At 37.2% G+C, this 23557-nt stretch overlaps 2 protein-coding genes across 2 annotated transcripts; one reads left to right on the top strand and one right to left on the bottom strand.

Moving 5' to 3' along the window:
* Positions 1 to 614: 614 nt before the first annotated feature.
* LOC105220821 (uncharacterized) lies at positions 615 to 23231 on the top strand. The gene is made up of 5 exons (XM_011197342.3): positions 615 to 1406; positions 17823 to 18081; positions 18156 to 18279; positions 18362 to 20871; positions 21317 to 23231. Exons 1-5 carry the CDS (start codon positions 855 to 857, stop codon positions 23104 to 23106), a joined length of 5235 nt encoding a protein of 1744 aa, XP_011195644.2. The 5' UTR covers positions 615 to 854; the 3' UTR covers positions 23107 to 23231.
* On the bottom strand, positions 1862 to 5972 carry LOC105220820 (uncharacterized). The gene is made up of 2 exons (XM_011197341.3): positions 5586 to 5972; positions 1862 to 3238 (listed from the first exon to the last, which is right to left on the bottom strand). The coding sequence occupies exons 1-2, from the start codon at positions 5619 to 5621 to the stop codon at positions 2153 to 2155; spliced, it is 1122 nt and encodes a 373-aa protein (XP_011195643.2). The 5' UTR covers positions 5622 to 5972; the 3' UTR covers positions 1862 to 2152.
* Positions 23232 to 23557: the final 326 nt, after the last annotated feature.

Genomic DNA, 23557 nt, shown 5'->3' with positions numbered 1-23557 from the left:
TTTTATATCTCTTAAACCAATCGAAACTTACTTTTTATGGACTTCTCTGGTTATTTTATGACATAGTGGTTTTTAAATGTTAATGGACCCTATCATGCAAGCTCTCTCTCAAGACAATTAAACCTTTTACTGAAATCCCAGTGCAGTTTGAGATACAGATAGGCTTCACAAGTATAGATTAAACGAATTTTATGGACTTTATAAGTTGTTTTGAAGTCTATAAATAAAATTGATATTATTGTAGTTCATCTGATGATTTTCGGAGTCTAATATTCGCGAGTAACCTTTTCTCAAACCATCTCCAAGCTAATACTACAAGTTTGGATTCACTAACCCCGGATGGGGCTTCCACTTTCACATTATATATTTTACCAAGTATCTATAAACATAATAAGTTAAGTTCAGGGTCTATTGTAAATATTGACATTACTTACCAAAATGGGACCGCTTTCAGATTTCCTGATTTTGATCTGGAAAAAATTCTGAGTCACATAATGGATCATAACTTAACTAGAGTTTTGCTTTCTTGAGAAAATTTTGAATATGTAGCAGGCATTTAGGTTTCATTGAAATATAATTTCAAATTTGAATTCAGTGTTAAACTTACTGTGTATAAGAGAACACTTAAAAATAGCAAAAAGAAAAAAAAATTATAATAAAAAAATAAGTCAAATATCAGACTTTTAAAATTTTTTTGTCAGCTTAGAGGATTTAAATAAATTTCTGTTTTTGCGAAATTGCTTATACATTTAAACTCTTCCTATTTTATTCTATCACGCACTAAATCTCGCTTTTAATTGCATTTCCACAATTTGCGAAAAAAGAAAGTGACGCGTTAACACCAAAACGCAAAAATGTTGAAAAAATTTGTGACCATACAATCGGATGTCAGTCCATCGAAAAATCCATATGAAGTGCGCACCTATATGGGCGATAGCCCGAATGCACCCGACTGGAAGGTTGAAATGTGCGAAAAAGTGCGTAAATGCGAACGACCCGAAAACTCGACCATTTCCAAAGTGATGACCATCGAGGATGAACTGCGTCGCCTCAATCAAAAAGTGAAAGAGTCACGCTTTCAACGTGAAATCAAAAAGAAATGCTCCAAAACCGATGATTATCTGCTGTGCACAAATCCACAGCGTACTCCCAGTGAATTGAAGGAGCATTCCATAATGCGTGAACGTTTTCTACGCGTCGCTTATGATTTGACGCGTCGCGTACATGATGGTTCCGAGGTGCCCTTAAAGGCGCCTAGTCATATTGAGCTCGTTAGTCCGGTGCCGAGTCAGTCCGCTGCAACCGATGAAGAAGAAGGCGAGGAGGACGAAAAGAAGTCGGTAAAACCACAAATGGCGAGCCCATCCTGCAGTTTGGATGTTATTTATAAGCCCTCAGCGAAGTTGGTGAGTTACGCAAATTATACAGCCACACCCAAAATTTTTTTTTGTCATGACCTGGGGGTCTTTTTATGTGTGCTTTATGTTTTTGGGTCGTTGAACCCGAAACTGAGGACCATTTAACCCCATCAGATAAGGGTTTTGGCATAACCCCAGAAAACCAATCGGCAAGCGTTTTTAAAACTTCAGCGCTTGAAACTCGCTACTCGGCGGTTTTCGGGGTCGCTGATTACGAATCCGGCGACGAAAATAAAAATTCAAAATGGCGGAAGCTATTTTGAAAAATTCATCGGATTCGCTTGAAACGCGTCACTCGGGGGTTCTTTGATTATTATTCGACTATGTAGAAACTCAGAACAAAGTTCACGAGTAAAATTCCAATAAATTTTTCGTATGCCTGTTGGCAGAACTAGTAGATCGTGTACCATATTTTCTAAGCATAAATATATAAAATAATTCACTTTCTTTCGATGAATAATATTTAATTCTTTCAAGTTTTCATTTATATGCTTCAATTCTTATATTTTATCTACATACTAAATATACATAGCTTTATGTATCATATATGATATGATGACTTATACAATAGTTTATATGACTTCAAAGTTCTGACTATAGTTCTATATTAAGGCGGTTTTTCAAATTTTTCAAGGCCAATATGTGGAGTTTGCTCCTTAGAGCTGCTAAAAAGTAATACTACAAAACCATATACTTCTATATGTATTCCCGATATATATAGATAAGAAATCTACTCATTCAATCAGTACAATATCATCAAGATCTGCGGCATACAAACCGCCCACATCCGACTGCATGTGGTCTGCAGCACACTCCTCATTTGTTGACGCCAGCGTCAGTTGTTTGTATGCGCCATCGAGCGCCTGCTTCTGCATGTGCACACCCAGTTGTGAGATCAACTCCAGCGCCTTGACGTCGGCATTGAGTAGCGCAAACTGATGTATGACAGCCAGATGCGGAAATATGCTGCCCAATACAGCTGTGGTGCCGGCATTCATTTTGATTTGCTCTGCATTTTGCTCCTCCGGCTGATTGCTGTGGTACGGTGTAGTAGGTGTACTGGCATTGGTGTTGGTTGAGCAACCGCTAGAGTCTTTGGAATCACTCACCACCAAAGCTATTTCATCATCCAACTGTGTAGCATCATCATGCACCTCTTCCACCTCATCCTCCTCATCACTAACCACATAATCGACGCTATTCTCATTACTCGCATTTTGTAGGAGTGCCTTGGTTTTTTCCACCTCCGCATGCATTGCCTTGTCCAGTGAGGTTATTTCTGTGATTTCAGTTTGCATGAAATTTGGCAGAGCATCTTTATATTCAATAATAATATCCTCAACCGCCAATTCACCATCGACGGCATGCGCACCCGATGTGCCTAGATCCTCGGCTGTGTACTTGTATTTGCTGCGGAAACGATCCAACCAACGGTAGGAAGGCCGAAAGCTGGGCAAATTCAGTATGGCGGCCATTTTGAGCGCTGTGTCCTTGAGCGTTTGATTTGTTATGCTCTTGCGCAAACGTAATTCACGACAACGCTCTACCCATTGATGGAGTATGAAACTAATGGCGCTCATTTCGAATTTGCGCCGTTTGCGTGTCATCTCTTCGATGAAGTTGGTCGCATCCGATTCGCTGAGTGTGGCCAGCTGTTGGAGCAGCTCATTCTTGTGTTCGAGTATGCGTCGTATTTGTGTGGCGCAACAGTGAAATAGTTTAGCCAGGCGATTTCGCGACACACTCGTCTCATCGTAATAGTGTATGACAGCGATCTTTTCATAGAATGTGAGGATGTTTCGCTCGTTACGTCGTTTGACCTGGAAGGGGATAAAAATGTGAATGGAATTTTTATTAGTAAGGGTTGTATTTATAAGTGTAATAGATATTTATAAAGGAAACGAGAAATTCATATTTCAAATAGGCCATGATATATACTATATAAAATAGCTAAAGATAACTAAGTTTTTTTTTGTTTCTGAGAACCGAAGAAGACGATTACAGCCGACGTTCCAAAGGCGCTCTTCACACGAAAATACCTAAAATCCACAAAGAAATTTTGGACTACCATGAACTCAGGTAGATCGAAATAGTTGGGTATGCAAAAGTACTGTACAAAGCTTGAGCGCACGAACTCACAATATCCGATTACGAAATTGGGCTTGGAATAACTTTATCGAATGATCATTATCTGCTAGTAATCTATGAAACTTTTGTAAGACTGAGGCTGAAACATCTCGGTGGTACGAACTTCGGTGAATCAGTTGATGTTGCCCGAATACATATCAGTTATCTCAACAAATATGTGAAAGGCTCAAAGCGCTTTGTCGACTCTTGAAGGATCCCGGGCATCCATTACTAGGAGCTTGTGGTAGCGCAAGGGTTCGGCAAATTTTGCTGTCCAAGTGGGATCTCTATATAACATAACTCCAACTAACACACTAAAAAAGTTGTACCATTAAATATTAGGAAATTTCATGAAATTTTAACGAAATTGAATAGAAATTATTTTCGAAAAATTGTTTGGTATAACTTTCCCAAGATCGATTTAAAAAAAAAGAGGATAATTATTACACCAATAATCGTTTGAACTTATAGGAAGTGATCGGTGAATGCCTTTTTTTTAGATAACAGAAGCTGCTAGCGTCTCAAGTGAGTGAGCCAGTCGAGGGGTTTAGAGCCTTTGCTCTTATTCGCTACTGAACTCAAGATCAACCTGAAAGCAGTATTTTGGTCGAAATTAAATCTCAATTTTGGAAATATTGATCTATAAACATCAATTTAAGTATATTGTCAATATTATACTGAGTTCTTTGACCAAAATATGTTCGTTTTTGAGGAGAAAATCTAGATTATATAAATTAAGTATTGCTCTCTCAGTTGAAATATTACTCTTTTCCTATTTTTTATTTCCTAAACTGAAATTCACACACTGTAAATAAGATAATTTAGAAGGCATAACGAGACTAAAAAACAATAAGAGACTATTTTTAAGAATTTTTTGCCAATTTAATATTTGAAAAAAAAAAACTATCGGAAAACCTCTCCGTACATCATCATCTCAACAAAATGCACTCACTTCTTCTTTAAAACATTGGTACTCAAAATCTAAAAAGTTTACAATCTTCCTTCACTCATTTTATTGCGTTTTTCGGCAACATACGCTCAGAGGATCATTATGTAGCCGACAATCAAATGCTTTGGTTATAAAAGTATACAGTAACTGCTTATTTCCAAGAGTCGAAGGCATAAAGGCCAACCCATAAGCACTATGGCTATAAAGAGGCATGCAAATGCGTGTTCATGCATACACAATACATATCTAAATGTATAAGTATGTGCATGTGTCTGTGTATGTGTTTGTGTATAAGAAAATACATGTCATTGTTCGTATGCACGATTCTGTTATTGCCACAAGTGGTGACATAAACTAAAACTTGGCAGTCGCAATGGCAACGAGTCTGTTTGGCTGTTGCCATTGCTAACAGCAAACATACATACATACATATTTACATACATAAATTTATACTTCAAGTCATGTCAGTGTGTGTGTGTGTGCGCGCGCTGTTTTCCACTTTGCATGTATTGTGTTGTGTTGTATAACTGGCATTGTTACTGACTGTTCTATAAAACACACAAAAATAACCCTCAATGCGTTATTTGACGTGGTTAAAACCGAATACGACTAGAGCAAAAGGTGCACGCGAGCGTACACACAGACACCAAAGCAATACGGCACACACACACACATACACTTGTAGCCGCTTGACTTGTCTACAATCACTGTATAGAGAGACGCTGTGCGCTTTTAGAATGCTTGTTAAAGCTTATACACGTAACAATATTGTTTGCGTATGTATTGAAAAAGTAGACCATCTTCATAGTAGCTAACGACATGCTTTCGACAGCCACAAGCTAAAGCGTTCTCGCTCTGTGTGTGTTTGTTTGTATGTATGTCTGCTTGTTTGACAGCGTTGACCACATTTAGTGGGGGCTGAGTTGTAGCAGCGTGTTGGGCAGTACGTAGGAGACTGGTCACCAGCCGTCATTTGTATTGTGCGCCTAACAAAGTATACTATACTATACACAGCTGTGTAGGGTTGTTAAGAAAATGCGTAAAATTTGTGTGGCAAATACTTGTATGCGTATTATAAATAGGAAACTTACCCCTTTATTGGCACGTTTTGGCGGTTTAGCGGTCATTGCAGCGTTTTTCTTTGTTCTTGTTGTTGCGCCTTATGGCTTATTGCTTATAAGTGAGTGTGTGTTTGTTGTTGTTTTTGTAGTGGTTTTATGTAAATTTTAATTTATTTAATTTTTGTTGTAAATCTTAGTTTAAGGTTCTTAGTAGAGGCGTGGGAGTGGTAACTGCAAATTCTAAGCTGCTTGTTTATATGTATGCGCTGTACATTAGATACTGCTGTTGTTTATTTAAGTTTTATATTGCTTATAATGTCACTTTTAAGCAAAAAAGATGTTTTGGATATTTTTTATTCTATTTTTAAAAATTTTTTGTTACAATTATTTTTGTTTAATTTAATATTATTTTGTATTTAAATATTTAATAAAATGTATTATTTTAAATTTTTCTTTATTTTTATTTTTAATTATTTTTATTTATTTTATTTTATTTTATTTTATTTTATTTTTATTTATTTTTATTTATTTTTATTTATTTTATTTTATTTTATTTTATTTTATTTTATTTTATTTTATTTTATTTTATTTTATTTTATTTTATTTTATTTATTTTATTTTATTTTATTTTATTTTATTTTATTTTATTTTATTTTATTTTATTTTATTGTATTTTATTTTGTTTTATTTTATTTTATTTTAAATTATTTTATTTTATTTTATTTTTATTTAATTTAATTTAATTTAATTTTATTTTATATTATTTTATTTTTAATTCTTTTTTATTTAATTTAATTTAATTTAATTTTATTTTAATTTATTTTATTTTATTTTATTTAATTTTATTTTTAATTCTTTTTTATTTAATTTAATTTTATTTTATTTTAATTTATATTACTTTATTTTATTTAATTTAATTTAATTTTATTTTATTTTATTTTATATTATTTTATTTTTAATTCTTTTTTATTTAATTTAATTTAATTTAATTTAATTTTATTTATTTTATTTTATTTTATTTTATTTATTTTATTTTACTAAAATTTCCTGCCAAACCGCTACAAATACGTATTTCCCACTTTTGAGTTTCTCCAAATTCCGCACACAAATTAAACAACTGTTCTTTTAATGTCAACTATATATTATATGCAATATGTACATATATGCATGTGTGTCTATATGTATTTTAAGTAATATATTTTGCAATGCGCGCAATTGCGTTTATTTATCTCCAATTCTACTTTCTCACTGCTCGCTTTCTCATTTGCAAGCAATTTTTTGCACCCCACTTGTTTGTGCCGAGTGTGTGTGCGCTGCTTTATATGCACTTTGTCAAATCAAATTGTACGCGATGAAGGCATTGACAAGACTAGTCGTACACACAGTAAAAGCAATATAAAGTGCTAGTTGTATGCACACTTGTTTTGTTTTGGCTTTGGCTTTGGTGTACAACAAATACAACAAAACAACGTTTATTGTTGTTGGCTATTTGCTTCAATTGGTAACGAATGCGCTCTCCACACACAAACAAACACACACCTGTCTATACACGAACGTGCATGCACACATACAGGTGCAGCGCAGCAGCTGCAGCTTCAACGGTGTGATTAACCACTAGCTTTCGTAGAGCACAGCATATCACACAGTTTTGTTGATTTCGTAATTTCTGTTTGTTGTTATTGTTTTTATATTTATTTTACTCGCAACTCCCACAATAACTACTAACTAGTACGAGTAGATAGATCTCACTTGTATGATTTTGCAGGTTTTTGCATGTATTTAACTGTTGTTTATGGCTGTGTGCGCGTAGATCAGGTGATACTCGTACTCCATATAATTTACAATTCGATCGTCACCATTTACTGGATGCGCAGCTCCACTTGACAAACGGATACTACCAATGTTTATCGTGTCTGTCAAAAAGGTGCTCGTGCTCGGCTTACCTTGAGCGAACTTCGTTGTTAAGTCGCAACGACGAGTGGAGTCGAGTCGAGCGTTGTGACGAAGGCATGAGGCTCTCCTTATTTCATTTAGTACACATATACATACACCTTCCCAACACCTGAGTTTCGCTTATGCTAGGCCCATATTTGTGCTTGCGCTTGTTATTGTTGTTGTGTGCTTTTGTTTTTTTTTTTACTTTTTTCTTTATTTTATTTACTCTTTTTGTTGTTCGTGTTATTTTGTTTTTGTATTGTTATACTCAATTCGCCTTCGCCACTTTGGTCGGTTTGTTGGGGGGTTCTACTATTCTGACTCGTCGCGCTGTTGTGCTTTAGCGCGCGTTTCGACTTTGCTTGCTGTAATGCTTAACTGCTGAGTAACGCGAAGCGACTAGTGGCACTGGTGTTGGTTCTGTGTGTTGTTTGGCCATATGAAATAAAAACCGTACAATATTTGTATGAGAAAGACCAACAACAACCTCGGGCCAACAAATACATTGAAATGCTAATACGAAACAGCGGTGGGCACAGCCATATGTACGTACGCCAATATATGTGTGTGTGTTTGTGTACACATACTAATGACGTTGGTTATATTAAGCCACATGGCAAACGCAACTAGACTGTAGCGCATACAAATATAAGCGATAAGTGGTGAACAACAATAACATGGCATGGTGTGCTAGGCAACAACACATACATACATATAAACAAGCGCACAACAAGCTAGCTGTGGCATATGCTATAACAGACATAACAACAGCCAGCACAGCTACTAAGTATATTTGGTGTCTATGTGTTAAATGAATAGCTACAGCTATGACCAAAAGAGTGCCATAGTGGCATGGCATGGTTAGTAAGCATTGCATAGCACGACATGGCATCATGGTATAGCATAACGGGTGTATATAAGAATCTACTACCAGTGTGTACCAGTAATGGGTATTAAAATTCAGTCACTCCAACGAGACAACCAGCAACCACTAGCAGTGGTCGACAGTAGTAGTGCTACAAATACAAATACAACCACAAGCACATACATACACATACAAATATAGTGTGTGGTAGTCAGTTGGGAAGTCAATATGTGGTTCATACCAGTCGTAAAGCACAAAAATGCACCAATACACCGACGTAGGCATACACGTAGATGTAGGCACAAGTGCACAAGATGCGCTGCTATGGCTAGAGCCAACAAACCAAACCAACAAAAATAACATGAAATATGCCAGCCAACAACAGCCTTTGCGTGTGTGTGTGTTGGTTGGTTGGTTGGGGTCGCTGTGCGGTGGGGTGGTCGCTTGTTCGTTTGCTACGTTTGTTTGCCTTGCGCGTAAGTACGTAATAAAGAAAGAACAAAAAAAAAAAAAAAACTGAAGAAAACGAAAAAAATAGAAACGCACACAACACACAGACACTTTTAGAGACTTTAAGGCATGCAAACACCTTGCCTTGGCACGGCAATCGCAGCCACAGACCCGAGACGACAGCAGCATTTGCCAACAGAACGAAATGAAGGCAAACATAGAAATGTACATACAGACATACATATACATATATTATAAGTACAGTAGGCTAATGGAGTGAAAAATAGAGTTGAAGGAAGTTTAGAAATTTGAAGGGAATGTGTAGTTATATGAGTATAAAAAATAATAACTGTAGTGGAGCTTTAAGGCACCACCTTTAGTCGTATAATGAATGTTCAGCAATAAGGGATTAGGTGGGTTTAAAAATTTTAAAATTTGAAAATCGAAATTTTTTGTCTTCTTAAATAGTGTAATATGTATTTTTTAAATATTCTCCTAAAATTTCAAATCCATCAGAGTAAAATTCTAAAATTCGATAGACACTTTGGAAGTTCCGCCTATCAGCACACGTCAGTTTGAAAAACTTAAAACGCGTTTAGCTCAAGACTTAATTTTTTCAATAATTAATTTTTCAAGTCGGTGTACACTTTTTCTCGAAAAGCGATTTTGTTTAATTTTGCACACGCCGTTGAAACAACATTTTTCATTTAACAAAATTTTACCAAAAAATTGAGTATTTTTGCTGAAAGTCTGTTCTTAAGGGGTTACATGGGTTCAAAAAATCGATTTTTTGTTTTTTGGCTTTTTAATTTCTACAGCATCTCAAGAATATTGTCCTAAATTTTCAAGTCGATCCAAATCATAGTTTCGCAGATATAGCCTTTGGAAGGTGTGCGCTCCAAGTCAGGTATTATTTTTACCCAAAACTTTTTCTTGGAACCGTGTACTGAACCGATCTTGATGAAATTTTACACAGGTGTTCGAGATACAGTTTACTCGTGCTTGAACGAAGGATTTTTTTTTTCAATTACAACTATTAAAAAAAAAAATGTCAAGTAAATTTGACTGAAAATTTTTAAAATTATTAAACTAAATTTTAAATACTTAATTTTTACAATAAAAAAATTTTGAAAATGGGCCTTTTTTTACCCGACAAAACCCATGCAACCCCTATAATTAATGATGCCTTTTATATGAACTATATATAAACTATGAAGCGAATAGCGATATTTAACCCGTTTTTATTTCCAGTACCAATCTGTAATTATGTTTAATGAATGTAATACCAAATTTTGCTTCTCTATCTCAGAGTTAACATATGTATATTCTTGTATAAAATATTACAATACTTAATTTGATGATATGGTGAAAGAGGATTTTCAATATTTTAAACATCGTAAATTTTTGGTTGGTGACCTTATTGATATTATCAACTGCCAGTCAACTTAAATATGGCTTCAAGGAAGATTAAAAATCGTAAAAGAAAGCTAAATAATATGTTATTATATATGCCGAAATGAAAAACCTATCCAATTAATAATGACTCAATGTTTGAAACTGTGGTTTATGAAAGTTCTTATTGGAATTTATATATTTTAATATAATCTCTATGTTTTCCAATTAGCCAGTACATTGTTTAAATAAAATATATATTTTTATAAAAATGTTTATTTTAGCGCATTTATCGCATTTATTCATTATTTTAAACGAATTGTTTTTAGACTATAAAAGCTGTAGCAACATATTTCCATACAGAAGCCAACAGTAAATTATTTTTTTTTTAATATTTGCAATTTTAATATTGAAAACTATATTTGGGATAATTTGGTAATAAAATAATATATAATTTAATTTTTAAACGAGGAAATAAACTTACATATATTCATTAAAAAATGATTATAAAAAAAAAATTATCTTCAAAGGATAATTCCTTTAATTTTGTGCATGCAATACTCACAATCATACCACTGTACAATGTTCAAGTATAAAATTAAAATACCGAATGCACGTCAAGTGCACAAGCGGCGAGTCGCAAGTCGATTTTCATGTGCACAATTGCATAGCAAGTGCAGTGGTATTGGTGCTAGAGTACATAGAATGAAGTATGAGAGTCGAGAGCGCGGCGTCATTGTTGCTCTGGCGCATTCTTGAAGGCTTTGCCATCACCTCAATGCCATCACAGGCGTATGGCCGTATGACATTCGGCAAACAAACAGAAATGAAGAAAGAAGAAAACAAATACAAATACGCAAAGCGAATGCATAAAAGTGCAGAAATTTCGCTTTTCCTTCCCAAAATGTACGTATGCAGCCGTTTAAATGTTGACGTTTTGTAGGAGGAAAGCATCGTTGTTGTGATTCTAAACGGTCTAATGTTGCTGATTTCATTTTGCTCTCTTTATTTCAGCTTATTGTGTGACACTGATTCAATGCAGCTCACTTAACTGGCATCGACAATTGATGCACTTCAATCATCATCGCCATACACATGCATATCTACATACATACATATATACGATTGTGTATTTATATTTATTTGAATGAATATTTGCTAATAGGAATGTGTATATACATATGTATGTATGTATGTATACGGAGTATTTTTCGCGATTTCTGTTTGTTGGAGCTTAAAACTCAGTATTTATTTAGTCGTGATCTCTTTTTAAGCTCCTTTATACATTTTAATCCTGTGTGAGCGGATTGCATTGAGTTGAAAAAAACTATAGTTGTTATACATATATACATATATGTGTGCATATTGGGTGTATGTATGTGTGTATATAACAATGTTAAGCCTTAAAGCTACTTGGGGGTTATAGAAAAATATGTGGAGTGGTTCAAAAATATTTTTATATTTGAAAGTTTTCATATTTTTTAGAGAAGGGTTAAACGCCTACATAATTCTGAGGCTTTAATTCACAAACAATTGAATTTCTGCGGATATAGAGTACTTACATGTAAATAACAATTCAATGTAGTATTCGCTTGTGTTTCAAAGATAATTTCGTTTTCAAATAAAGAGTCTTGGGTGTTCAAAAAAATATTTTTTACTAGCTTTATATTGCCAGGATCTCTCGAATGTCTAGGTGACTGTGTATCCTATATTTCGACCCTTCATACTCATTTTCAAATATCGATAGACTTTTGAACCACTCTGTCTTTATATTCATATTTTATATATATATTTTATATTCGTGTTAGTTATTGAGTTCTTGACGCAAAACTGGGATGTTATGCATTTTTATATTGTCAAAAGTGTAAAATGTTCAGGGTTGCAGTCAATTATATAATGGTAACAGCAAAATTCAAAATTCAACTTATCTTTAAAAATAATTTTCATGAATAAGCTGATTTCAACACGAGTAGTATTAGAGTTCGATGAAAAACCTTATTTATATAAATCGTTGAAAGCTTAATACAGTCTATGCTACGGATTAAAAAAATTACTAAAAAAAGAAGCAGGATTTTAAAATTTTCTAGCAGTTAAGTTACCAGTGTTAAATACGATTCGCATTCTTATCCTCTTGCAACCGCTAGATCAACTCCGGGGTCCTATAAGAGTATACTCCGACCTTTAAACCTAAGTTAATTATAAAATAAACAAAAATATTATACTAAAAGAGAGAGTATGTGTAAAAGTACATTCGATGCCTTTATGTATGTAACTCGATTTCTTTTACATGGCTAACACAGTCACGCTTGCAGAAGTCCAGACGGTAAAACCAATTTTCCACGGTTTTGAAGCATAAATCGGCCGATACTGCTGGAATTTCATGTTCGATATTCGTACGAAGTTCATCAATCGTCCCTGTCTTATTGGCATAGACCATAGACTTGACGTAGTCCAACAGGAAATAGTCTAACGATGTCAAATGGCACAACCGAGGCGGCCAATTGACTAGGCCATTTCGTGAGATAACACATTCACCAAACTTGCTTTTCAGTAAATCGATTGTGACATTCGCTGTGTGGCTTGTGGCGCCGTCCTGTTGGAACCACATACATATTGTCCAAGTCCATTACATTCAATTAGGGCCAAAAATATTCGGTTATCATTGAACGGTAGCGATTCTCATACACAACGTGCGGGTTTTGATTATCACGGATGAAGTACGGCCCAATGACGCCGCCGACCGTTATTTTTCGGGATGCAATGGTGACTCATGGATTACGAGCGGATTGCTGCCTGTCCAATAACGCGTGTTTTGCTTATTGACGAAGTCATTCAGCCAAAAATGAGCCTTTAAAATTGAGACCACCGACTCCGAATTTCGTTAGTAAATTTTAATAATTTCGATTCGTTGTTTGATCGCATATCTTTTCATGAAGAAATGGCAAACCTTACTGAAGAGAAATGTCAAAAGAGCGGTTGTCGTTTGCTGTCCCTACAGGTCTACTATTGTAGATGTATGTATGTATGTTATTGGCGTTCAACCGTTTAGCCGGTTATAGCCGAATCGATGATAGCGCGCCACTCTTCTCTTTCCTTCGCAGTTCGGCACCAGTTGGAGATTCCAAGTGTAACCAGGTCGCTCTCCACCTGATCCCTCCAACGGAGTGGACGCCTTCCCCTTCCTCGCCTTCCTCCGGCGGGTACTGCATCGAACACTTTCAGGGCTGGAGTGTTTTCGTCCATTCGGACAACATGACCTAGCCAGCGTAGCCGCTGTGTTTTTATTCGCTGAACTATGTCAATGTCGTCGTATAACTCGTACAGCTCATCGTTCCATCGTCTGCGGTATTCGCCGTTGCCAATAAATCTGGCGCAAAATTTTCCTCTCGAAAACTCCTAGTGTCGTCTCATCTGATGTTGACATCGTCCAAGCTTCTGCACCATAAAGCAGGACGGGAATGATAAGCGACTTGTAGAGTTTGATTTTGGTTCGTCGAGAGAGGACTTTACTGTTCAATTGCCTACTCAGTCCAAAGTAGCACCTGTTGGCAAGAGTGATTCTGCGTTGGATTTCGAGGCTGACATTGTTGGTGTTGTTGATACTGGTTCCCAGGTATACGAAATTATCTACAACTTCAAAGTTATGACTGTCAACAGCGGGAAAAAGCAGAACAAACGGCACGGTTGTTGCTTCCGATGATATCAATATCATCGGCGTACGCCAGAAGCTGTACACTCTTGTAGAAGATTGTACCTTCTCTATTTAGCTCTGCAGCTCTTATAATTTTTTCCAGCATCAAGTTAAAGAAGTCGCACGATAGTGAGTCACCTTGTCTGAAACCTCGTTTGGTATCGAACGGCTCGGAGAGGTCCTTCCCAATCATGACGGAGCTTTTGGTGTTGCTCAACGTCAACTTACACAACCGTATTAGTTTTGCGGGGATACCAAATTCAGACATCGCGGCATAAAGGCAGCTTCTTTTCGTGCTGTCGAAAGCAGCTTTAAAATCGACAAAAAGGTGGTGTGTGTCGATCCTATTTTCACGGGTCTTTTCCGAGATTTGGCGCATGGGGAATATCTGGTCGGTTGTTGATTTACCAGGTCTAAAGCCACACTGATAAGGTCCAATCAGTTTGTTGACGGTGGGCTTAAGTCTTTCACACAGTACGCTCGATAGAACCTTATATGCGATATTGAGGAGACTTATACCACGGTAGTTGGCGCAGATTATGGATTGGGCAGAGCACACTGAGATTCCAATCGTCGGGCATGCTTTTTTCCGACCATATTTTGCAAAGAAGCTGATGCATGCACCTTACCAGTTCTTCGCCGCCGTATTTGAATAGCTCAGCCGGTAATCTATTGGCCCCCGGTGCTTTGTTGTTCTTCAGGCGGGTAATTGCTATTCGATCTACTATTATTATACTGCTATTGTAGATACCCTATTGAAAAATACTTTATATAAGCAAATAGTATTGTTGTGCGATAACAATTCAAATATAATATTGTCCATATGCAAATTGTCAACCTTTCAGTACATAGTATGTAGCAACACAATAAATAATAACTATTAAAATCATTAAATATCGGTTAACGTATGTACTGAATATTTTTCGCTGGATTGCTGAACACTACAGCACAAAGTACGATCACTATGATACCAACGGACTTCGTACTTGTTTTATTTTACTCTTTATATATATTAATAATATATATATATACATATATATATATGATATGCTTATTTACGCACAATGTGAAGAACCTTGCGAGGTGCTTTAAAATTTTAAGCCAATTTGATTGGGTCGGATTAGCGATATTCAATGCAAAATACCGAATAACACGCAGTACTTTGCATATTAGAATATGAGATGAACAAATATTTCTTTAAAATATTACTTTGAATTAAAATAATGATTATTTTCATATTTAAATTCTGATATAATTTTGATACACACGTACACGAAACATAAATATGTATATACTAAATAGAACACATCACTTTTTTATATTTTATATAAATGCTCCATTTGTCATGCACGAGTGCCCAATGATCATATTGTTTATGAACATTGCATAATTAAGTACATATGAACATACATGTATATTATATATATGTAGTTAGATACCAATAGAGATATTACGATCATTAAATGCGTTGGTCACTCAAAACAGCTTTTGTCACAACACAAAAGTATACCTTAATACACACACACTCACCCTTATATGTATGTATTCATTCTCACATTATAATTTCACCGTTTATAAATATATGAACACGGTTTGCACATCGCTATTTTATACACCTGTAAGCACAATTACCTACATACATATAGTATTTTAAATAATATACATATATACACATGTATGTATGTAAATATGTGTGTGAGTATGCTTTTGACCGATACAGTGAGCGCTTATTTGCCGATAAGATTGCTGTGCTCTTTGTAAGTCTCTACAGGCACTTTTTTGCCAAGATAAAAAATAGTTCATGTACATACATACATACATGTACGTGCTTATAGTAGCTTATGCTTATAATTCTACTAAATCACTACTGAACTTAGTAAAAACTTTAGCTTGCATTCCATGACGATTACTTTTATTTGAATTGTGAAATATTGAATTCTTTCAAGAACAATACATAGTTTAAATTTAAAAGAAGGTGGGATAAAAATATATTCCCATATAAGTAATATACAATCTTAACAATTTCAATCAAACTACTAATTGGCAGTCTTTCTAATTTCGGAGTAAAATTTTTGATGGCAAAGCAATTCTTTAGCTATATGTATATCTCAATACTAGAATGCCTATTAGACTCCTTTATACACATGTATCAGACGATGGACCTATAGCCACCGAACTACCCACATACGTTTAGTTCATAGTCAGTAGGTAATTTAGTACGTTTTCCGAAATCTCGCATGCAAAACTTGTACCGGGTTTTTCAAAAGAGACACTACAAAGGTAGACTGATAGGTATAGCAAACGACGCCATATTTTTTCCCACTCTTTTGATATTTCTCTTCAGTAAGGTTATACGATCCAACAACGAGTCGAAATTATTAACTATATACTACCGAAATTCGGAGTCAGTGGTCTCAACCATAAGAGCGCTACGTTCAATTTATGATCGTCATAATCGTCAGATCAACAATTGAGCGTCTTGTGGAAAATTTGAATTCAAGGGCACAGTACAAAATGTTCCCATGCCAGTGAGACAAAGAAGTGCCCTTAGTGTCGGAATATCGCATCAATTAATGAAGACCCAAATCAGTCTCTCACACGTCATTCTCAAACGTTGAGCATCTCTGTGATGTCGTTGTGGCGAATTTTTCGAAAAGATCTTAGCCTATATCCTTACAAGATCAAATTGACGCTAGAAATGAAGCCGCTTGACTATCAGAATCGTCTTATGTTCGTAAATTGGGCTGAGAAACAACTTGAAAATGATCCGGATTTTCATCGAAAAATCAACTTCAGCTATGTGGCTCATTTCTGGCTGAATGGCTTCGTGTTAATAAGCAAAATATGCGTTGTTGGTCAGGCAGGAATCGACACGTACTCCATAAGTCACCATTGCATCCCGAAAAAATTACGGTTTGGGCCGGCATCGTCACTGGGCCGTACTTTTTCCGTGAAGACCGGCACAGTACTGTGTATGGGAATCGCTACCGGTCAATGATAACCGAATATTTTGCCCCGAATTGGATGATATGGACTTGGACAATGTGTGGTTCCAACAGGACGGCGTCACAAGCCACACAGCGAATGTCACAATCGATTTATTGAAAACCAAGTTAGGTGAACGTGTTATCTTACGAAATGGCCCAGTCAATTGGCCGCCTTGGTCGTGCGATTTGACGCCGTTAGACTATTTCTTGTGGACCTGCGTCAAGTCTATGGTCTATGCCAACAAGCCAGCGACGATTGATGAATTTCGTACAAATATCGAACGTGAAATTTCAGTACCATCGGCCGATTTATGATTGAAAATCTTGGAAAATTGGTTTCAGCATCTGGACTTCTGCAATCGTGCCCGTGGTGGCCATGCAAAAGAAATCGAGTTCCATTCATAATTGCATCGAATGTACTTTCACAAGAATAAAGAATTTCATTGTTATCCCAATCTGTTTTTGTTTTATTTAAACTTATAGCCCTCTTATTGAAAACCTTTTTATTTCGCGTTATTCGAAACAGATTATGGGATTATAACTTCAATAGATTGGAGATAATATATACTTGTAATACATTAATTTCTCTATCTCATAACGATCAAACTGGGTGTGGGTTTTCCGATTGGATTGGAAATCGAAATTTACCATGAAGAATTCAAAGAATTTGGGGAATAACCAAGTTGATTATAGGGAAGAGGAGATATACTGAATCTTAAAGATAAATACATATGTGAGATTGTCGAGTATATCAATGAAAGTTTCTCGGGTAACCTTCCTTTTTGTGGCGTACCTTTTGATGCCATCTCATAAATGTAAGAACCAAAAAGTATATGTTTGAATCCAACTCAAACGATCTTGAAGCTTATTCATGGAATATATAATTTTATGAATAAAGTTCCGTTCTTTGACTTTCCAAAAATTTATAATAAACTTTTTTCCGTCAGCTTGAACTGAAACGTCCCAAGAGTGGTATGTTTCATAATCAATCCGAGCGGCCACTACCACCATTGGATGAAGATGATATACCATATAGCAATTACAATCCACGTATTTTACAACAAAAATTCGATCAACAAAATCTAGATAGAGTTGATTTGATACAAGGACGTGATCCGCACGATTTATGGACATGGAATATTGGTCTACAGCAACATGAAAGTCAATTAGATCGCGCTTTTCTCGATGCTTCAGTGCCGAAGTTCGGTAAGTAAATGTGCGCCGTTGGGTTAACTAAGGATGAGTCCACACTTAGTATAGCTATAAATAAAAAATCGTAGATTGCAGACATCTAGAGTTGACCTCTTTCAAAATACCCAATGATTTGGATAAAACTTTCACCGCCGAAATCGTATTTGGAACACTAGCAGTACAACCAGATGATAAGCCGAAATCGAAATTTGCGTAAGTTGGCTTTTACTGGGGTTTAAAGAGTTGGGTTAATTATTTTGATTATTATAAAATACTTCTTATAACCTCTTATCAGTTACTTTAACCGTCCGAAAGAGATCGCTTGTCTTTTCGCCGCTTATGTCGAAAGCTTTCGTTTCAATCCCGACTTTTGGACTTCCGACACTTTGGATGGTATATTGGCGACTGGTGAGAAGCTTTTAAAGAAGAGCACTAATCTCAATTACAAATCTGAAGATACCGATTTCGATATAATACCACAAATTATTGAGAAACAAGCCGAAATTAGCTTTAAGCTTCACTTCACAGGACCACTGGACTCCGAGCCGAATATATACAAAGTACTTTCATTGTACTTCTTGAAATATAATGCCGCTGTGTTAGTCGCTAAGGGTATATACATGCTGATATGGAAACGTTGCACCAACACATTCTACATTTTTGATCCCTATGGACGCGATGAATTGTGTCAGCGTGACTTCGTCAACGGCAGTTGCTCACTTATGGCCGTCACGTATGTGGAACACTTGGTGCATTTGATCATCAGCTTTAGTAAGGCCGATGTGAAAAGCGAGATAAGTTTATATGAGATTTCCATCAAAAATTTCGGCAAAATAACCAGTCCCATAGCGAGTAAACCGTTCCCGAAGCGTACACACCGCTTGTGGGCGGTGGTGAATGGTACTTACGCCATCATACCGGCAGCTAATAATGGCATACAGCAGCCGGTAACGGGTAATGAGCAGAATGCTTCGATTTTCATTTCTCTACTGGCGTTATTATATTCGAATATTGATCGTGCGTCGACGTGGCGCATGGAAATCATCGACGAGCTGATCAAATTCGGCCAAGCCTTTTACAAGACCTTCATGAAACGTTTGAAACTGAAGAAGAAACAACATATGAATATTGTGGATATACCCGATGTGATAATGCTCGGCGCATTTCGTGCGACCATGAAGAAACATCCCTTCCTTTATACCGGTCATGTGACGAATTGCAAGTCATATCTGGAATCACAATTGACATCGGTTGTGCGCGATCTCTTTGGGAGTAATTACGATGCGGCGCTCTTGCAAATCGATAATTCCGTTATAGCGATATGGCGTGATATGGAGTACTATTATTTGTTCGATCCATTTCGACGTGGCAAAGCGGGACAAGTCTTGGATCCAGAGGATTATCTCACCAAAGGTGTGGCTTGTCTACAAATGCACTCAAATTTCGAATCGTTTTGTAGAATACTCTATCAGAAAGCATTGAAAATGCGTCGCGGTGGTAAATTTTTCGTGCATGGCATAAGTATCGGCTGCATACGGCCGATGTTGTCGGCGGCGAATATGAAAAATAAATATCCACGCTTACAAATTACCTATCCGAAACTTGCCAGCAAAGACCTTGAGAAACGTCAATCTAAGAAGGGCAAAGGCAAGAAGAAGCTTGGTCGTACATACAGTATTGAAACGATACCGGATGAGGATCGTATACCCGAGTTTGAGGATGCCGATGTTGTTAACTCTCTGCTGGATGAAATTATATGCGAGATCTTAGAAAGTATGACTGAACCCACACCGAGTCGCTTACAATTATATAAGCAAGCTGAGAAAGTGCTGTTACGTTCCGATAAAGAATATTTACAGAGCTTACGCTATAAGTTATTGCATGGTGAAGATTATGACAATGTCTATGCCGAGTTCCAGAAACAACCGACACCACCACCGCGTCCACTAACACTGAAGGAGGAGCTGGAACTACGCACAAACTTCGAGCTGTTGCCCGATGGTTCATGGGTTGTGATGGGTCAATCGTATATACCGCAAGAGGAGACCGAAGTGAGCAAATTAAATGGTCTGCTCTCCACTTTGGTGGCCACAGCGCTCAGTTCGAAGTACAATATTTCCACATGGAACAAAGAGTTGGTCGATTTTGCTGTGGAGTCATCCAATAGCTTCGGCGAAGAGTTCTGCAACTATGAGGCCACATTGAACACATTCCTTTCGCAGTGCATGCCAAAGATAAATATTGGCAATAATATTTATCTGCTACATTTAGAGCGTGTCATACAAAGCTCCATGACGCGTCCGTTGCGTCAAATATTGCTCGAGAGTTTCATAACCTACAATCGCTTGATTGTTGTTTGTCAAATGTTCTCATGTCTGATTGTCAAACGCTACAATTTCCTCTATATGTTCATTGGATTTCCATGCACACCGGTGGGTTATCGTAAATTCGGCTCTGGTCCGGGTTGTCTGTTACGTTTCGTTGAATTGGATGCGCTTATACGACGCATAGAGTTCGGTTGCAATCCGCAAGGTTGTGAAATCACCAATTACGTGGCGGTCGCTATAAAAGTTTTGGACGTGACAAATATACCGCCAGAGCGCTACAGGAATTGGCCACCAGAAATTGAGGAGTCCGTGTATGCGGCTGAGAGCGATCGTAAGCAGAAGTTGGATCGATTGCGTATGGACAAGATACGCTTCCTCGATCGGGAATTGCTTAAGGAGGATGAACGTATACAACGTTTCTTGGAGGAGAAGGAAGATAAGATAGTAGCTCGGCAACAAAAGCGAGACAAAGGAAAAGGTGAGTTGGAAGAATACAGATATGGGAGTAGGAAAATGTGAGGATCTAAGGAAAGGGAGTAGAGATCAATATTAGTTCGTTGATCGTGCTAATAAATGAGACATATTTGACTAATCATTTGAGCCATTTTGACTAGTCTTTAACTATCTAGTCTAATCTTCTAAATTTTTCCGAGTTCTATATTATAGTCTGACCTAAGATTTGTGGCAGAAGCTCTGTCTGCTTAACTTTTTCAGCACAAATCCACTGTGCCTGTTATTTACTTGATGGCTTCTTACAGAATGCCATGAAAATTTTGTACACATTCGTCAAGTCAAAATTGTGCAGTTTGTTATTTGTTTCAAATATCTTCGTTTTAAAATTGTTTTAAATTTTTTGTTAAGCTAAATTTTATTGTGCAATTGTCTAATAAGTTGTTTTTTCTGGGTCCACTGTATTAAAATAGGTAAAAAGAAGGTCAGCATGAATCGTTCCGCCGAACCGACCGACTTAGAGGAGGAATACGATGAGGATGAAATGGATGAGATGGAAGAGTATGAAGAGGAAGAGGTGGAATTGAAGCATAAACCAGGCAAGCGTCTACAACGCGAACTCGATACCAGTTTCAAGCCACATAAAATCCTCTACGGTTATCGTATGCGTGAGAAGGATTGTAACTTCAAGATACAGGGTACCACCGCATTGGAAGACCGCTCAGTGGCGCTGGTCGATCAAATTAAGCCTTGCTTCTTTGTCAGCACATTGGCTGTTTTGTATACAATATTACGTCCGCTCAATCAATGGTCGGCACAACGGGTGGATCGTGTGATCGAGAGTGGCAAAGCTATTGCCTGTCGTGTGACGAATATGACTTCGGCGTTCGAACGATTTATCAAGAATGTCACTGTGGATGATTACAAATTCGATGTTTGGGTTAAGACACACGAACCGGCTGGCATGGCGGGAGCTAATGTCTGCCGTAAGATTGCCAAGTCGATGCAAACACGCAAGTATATGCTGCTCCAAGTATCTAATACGACTTTCGCCATCTTTCACGATGAGTACTATCACCTTTTCGATCCCTATCCATCTATGGAGAAATCACAAGGCGGCGAAGAAGGGGAGGAAGAAGATGATGATGGTGACTATGTTGAAAAGCAGGGACCGCGTAAAGGTAAATGTAAGAAGGGTGTGAAGCGTTACGGTGAACGTAACACCGCCTCGTGGGTACTCTTCGCTGATATCGAATCACTACTAAAATATGTGGACAAACGCGCTGCGAATTCCTCATGGCAAATAGCCAGTGAGTATGCATTGCATTTGATCGATGTGATCTCGTACAGGAAGGCAGGACCGAAGACGCGCATACTCCAATTGCTTACCGATCTGTCGGTGCCGATCGAATGCAAGACGACACAGCATGGCGAAGATGAGGCGGTTATGTGTGCGCATCCCGAGACTATGGCTTGGTTGGATTTGGAGAATTGCTTACCGGTGTGGAGTCGCATGAATCGTCGCAATACTGCCGGTCGCTATCGCAATTTGCCCGTCACAAAGCTCAAGCGCTTCGATATCGAGATCGAGGGACGTTTGTGGTCGCTATGGGGCAATTTACATCCTGAGGCGCCAGTATTTGGTGCTACATCGCGTGGCAAGCAATATCTGGCCTGCAATGTGATGGCTTGTTGCGCGGCCAAGGTTTACCGTTTAACCGATTGGAGTCCACATTTACTCGACACGGTTGTGATCAATGGCGATCGTTATCATCGCGAGAGCTTAGAGAACATCAAACTATCGGACTATGAGTTCTCGCTAGAGGACTTGAATTTGGATTGTACGCTAGAGAATATCAAATTTGTCGTGCACTTGGAACATGTGGCTTTCGGCAAACTCTACAATCCAGGCACGCGCACCACAATGAACTTGGCCGATGCGCTTATGTATTTCTTCACTCACTACCAATTCGGTATTTTGCAATGCTATAAACACTCTTTGGCCATTGGTCGCATTATGGGCTTTGATGGTGGTTTCTTCATGTTCGATTGCCAAAGCAAAGATCATCCGTTATTCCCGAAAGGCCAAGGCGCTTCGTATCTATTGCGTACCAAACACTTGCAGGTTCTGCTCTATTGTATTGTCGTGACTCTCAATGTGCCCTACTACAATGTGAACTTCACTCTACACAAAGTGGATATGCTGCGCGAGGGTGCCTCGCTTGAGGAGGAGGGAGAGGAGGAGCAGAATGATAATAATTAAATTGGCAAAACGAAGGCATTTTTAAATGATGCAAAATTTATTGAAGTGTTTCGGCTATCAAATTATCGTAGTTACATTGGATGTAAATCAAAATTAAATAAATTTATTTCGTACAAACAATAGAATCAATTCTTTGCACTATATTTATTTCAGGTATTTGAGTGATTATTTATATTGCGGGTTTTTATGAGATCAATGATTTAATTGAATCCTCACAGAGGAATGTTATTCGAGCATTCGACTGGTATCAGTTGCAAATTAATTCCCGAAAGTTGACTAAATAATATTCAAATGAATCAAGTTCTTCAAGAGCTATCATCCCGCAGTATCTCACTATATACTAATTATACTCTGAACAGGGTATATTAAGTTTGTCACGAAGTTTGTAACACCCAGAAGGAAGCGTCGGAGGCCCTATAAAGTATATATATAAATGATCAGTATGTTGAAC

This window comes from Zeugodacus cucurbitae, chromosome 4 (assembly GCF_028554725.1).
Source record: "Zeugodacus cucurbitae isolate PBARC_wt_2022May chromosome 4, idZeuCucr1.2, whole genome shotgun sequence".
NCBI classification, from domain to species: domain Eukaryota; kingdom Metazoa; phylum Arthropoda; class Insecta; order Diptera; family Tephritidae; genus Zeugodacus; species Zeugodacus cucurbitae.
The sequence above is the reverse complement of the archived record's forward strand: the minus strand, read 5'-3'. Positions and strand labels throughout refer to the sequence as shown.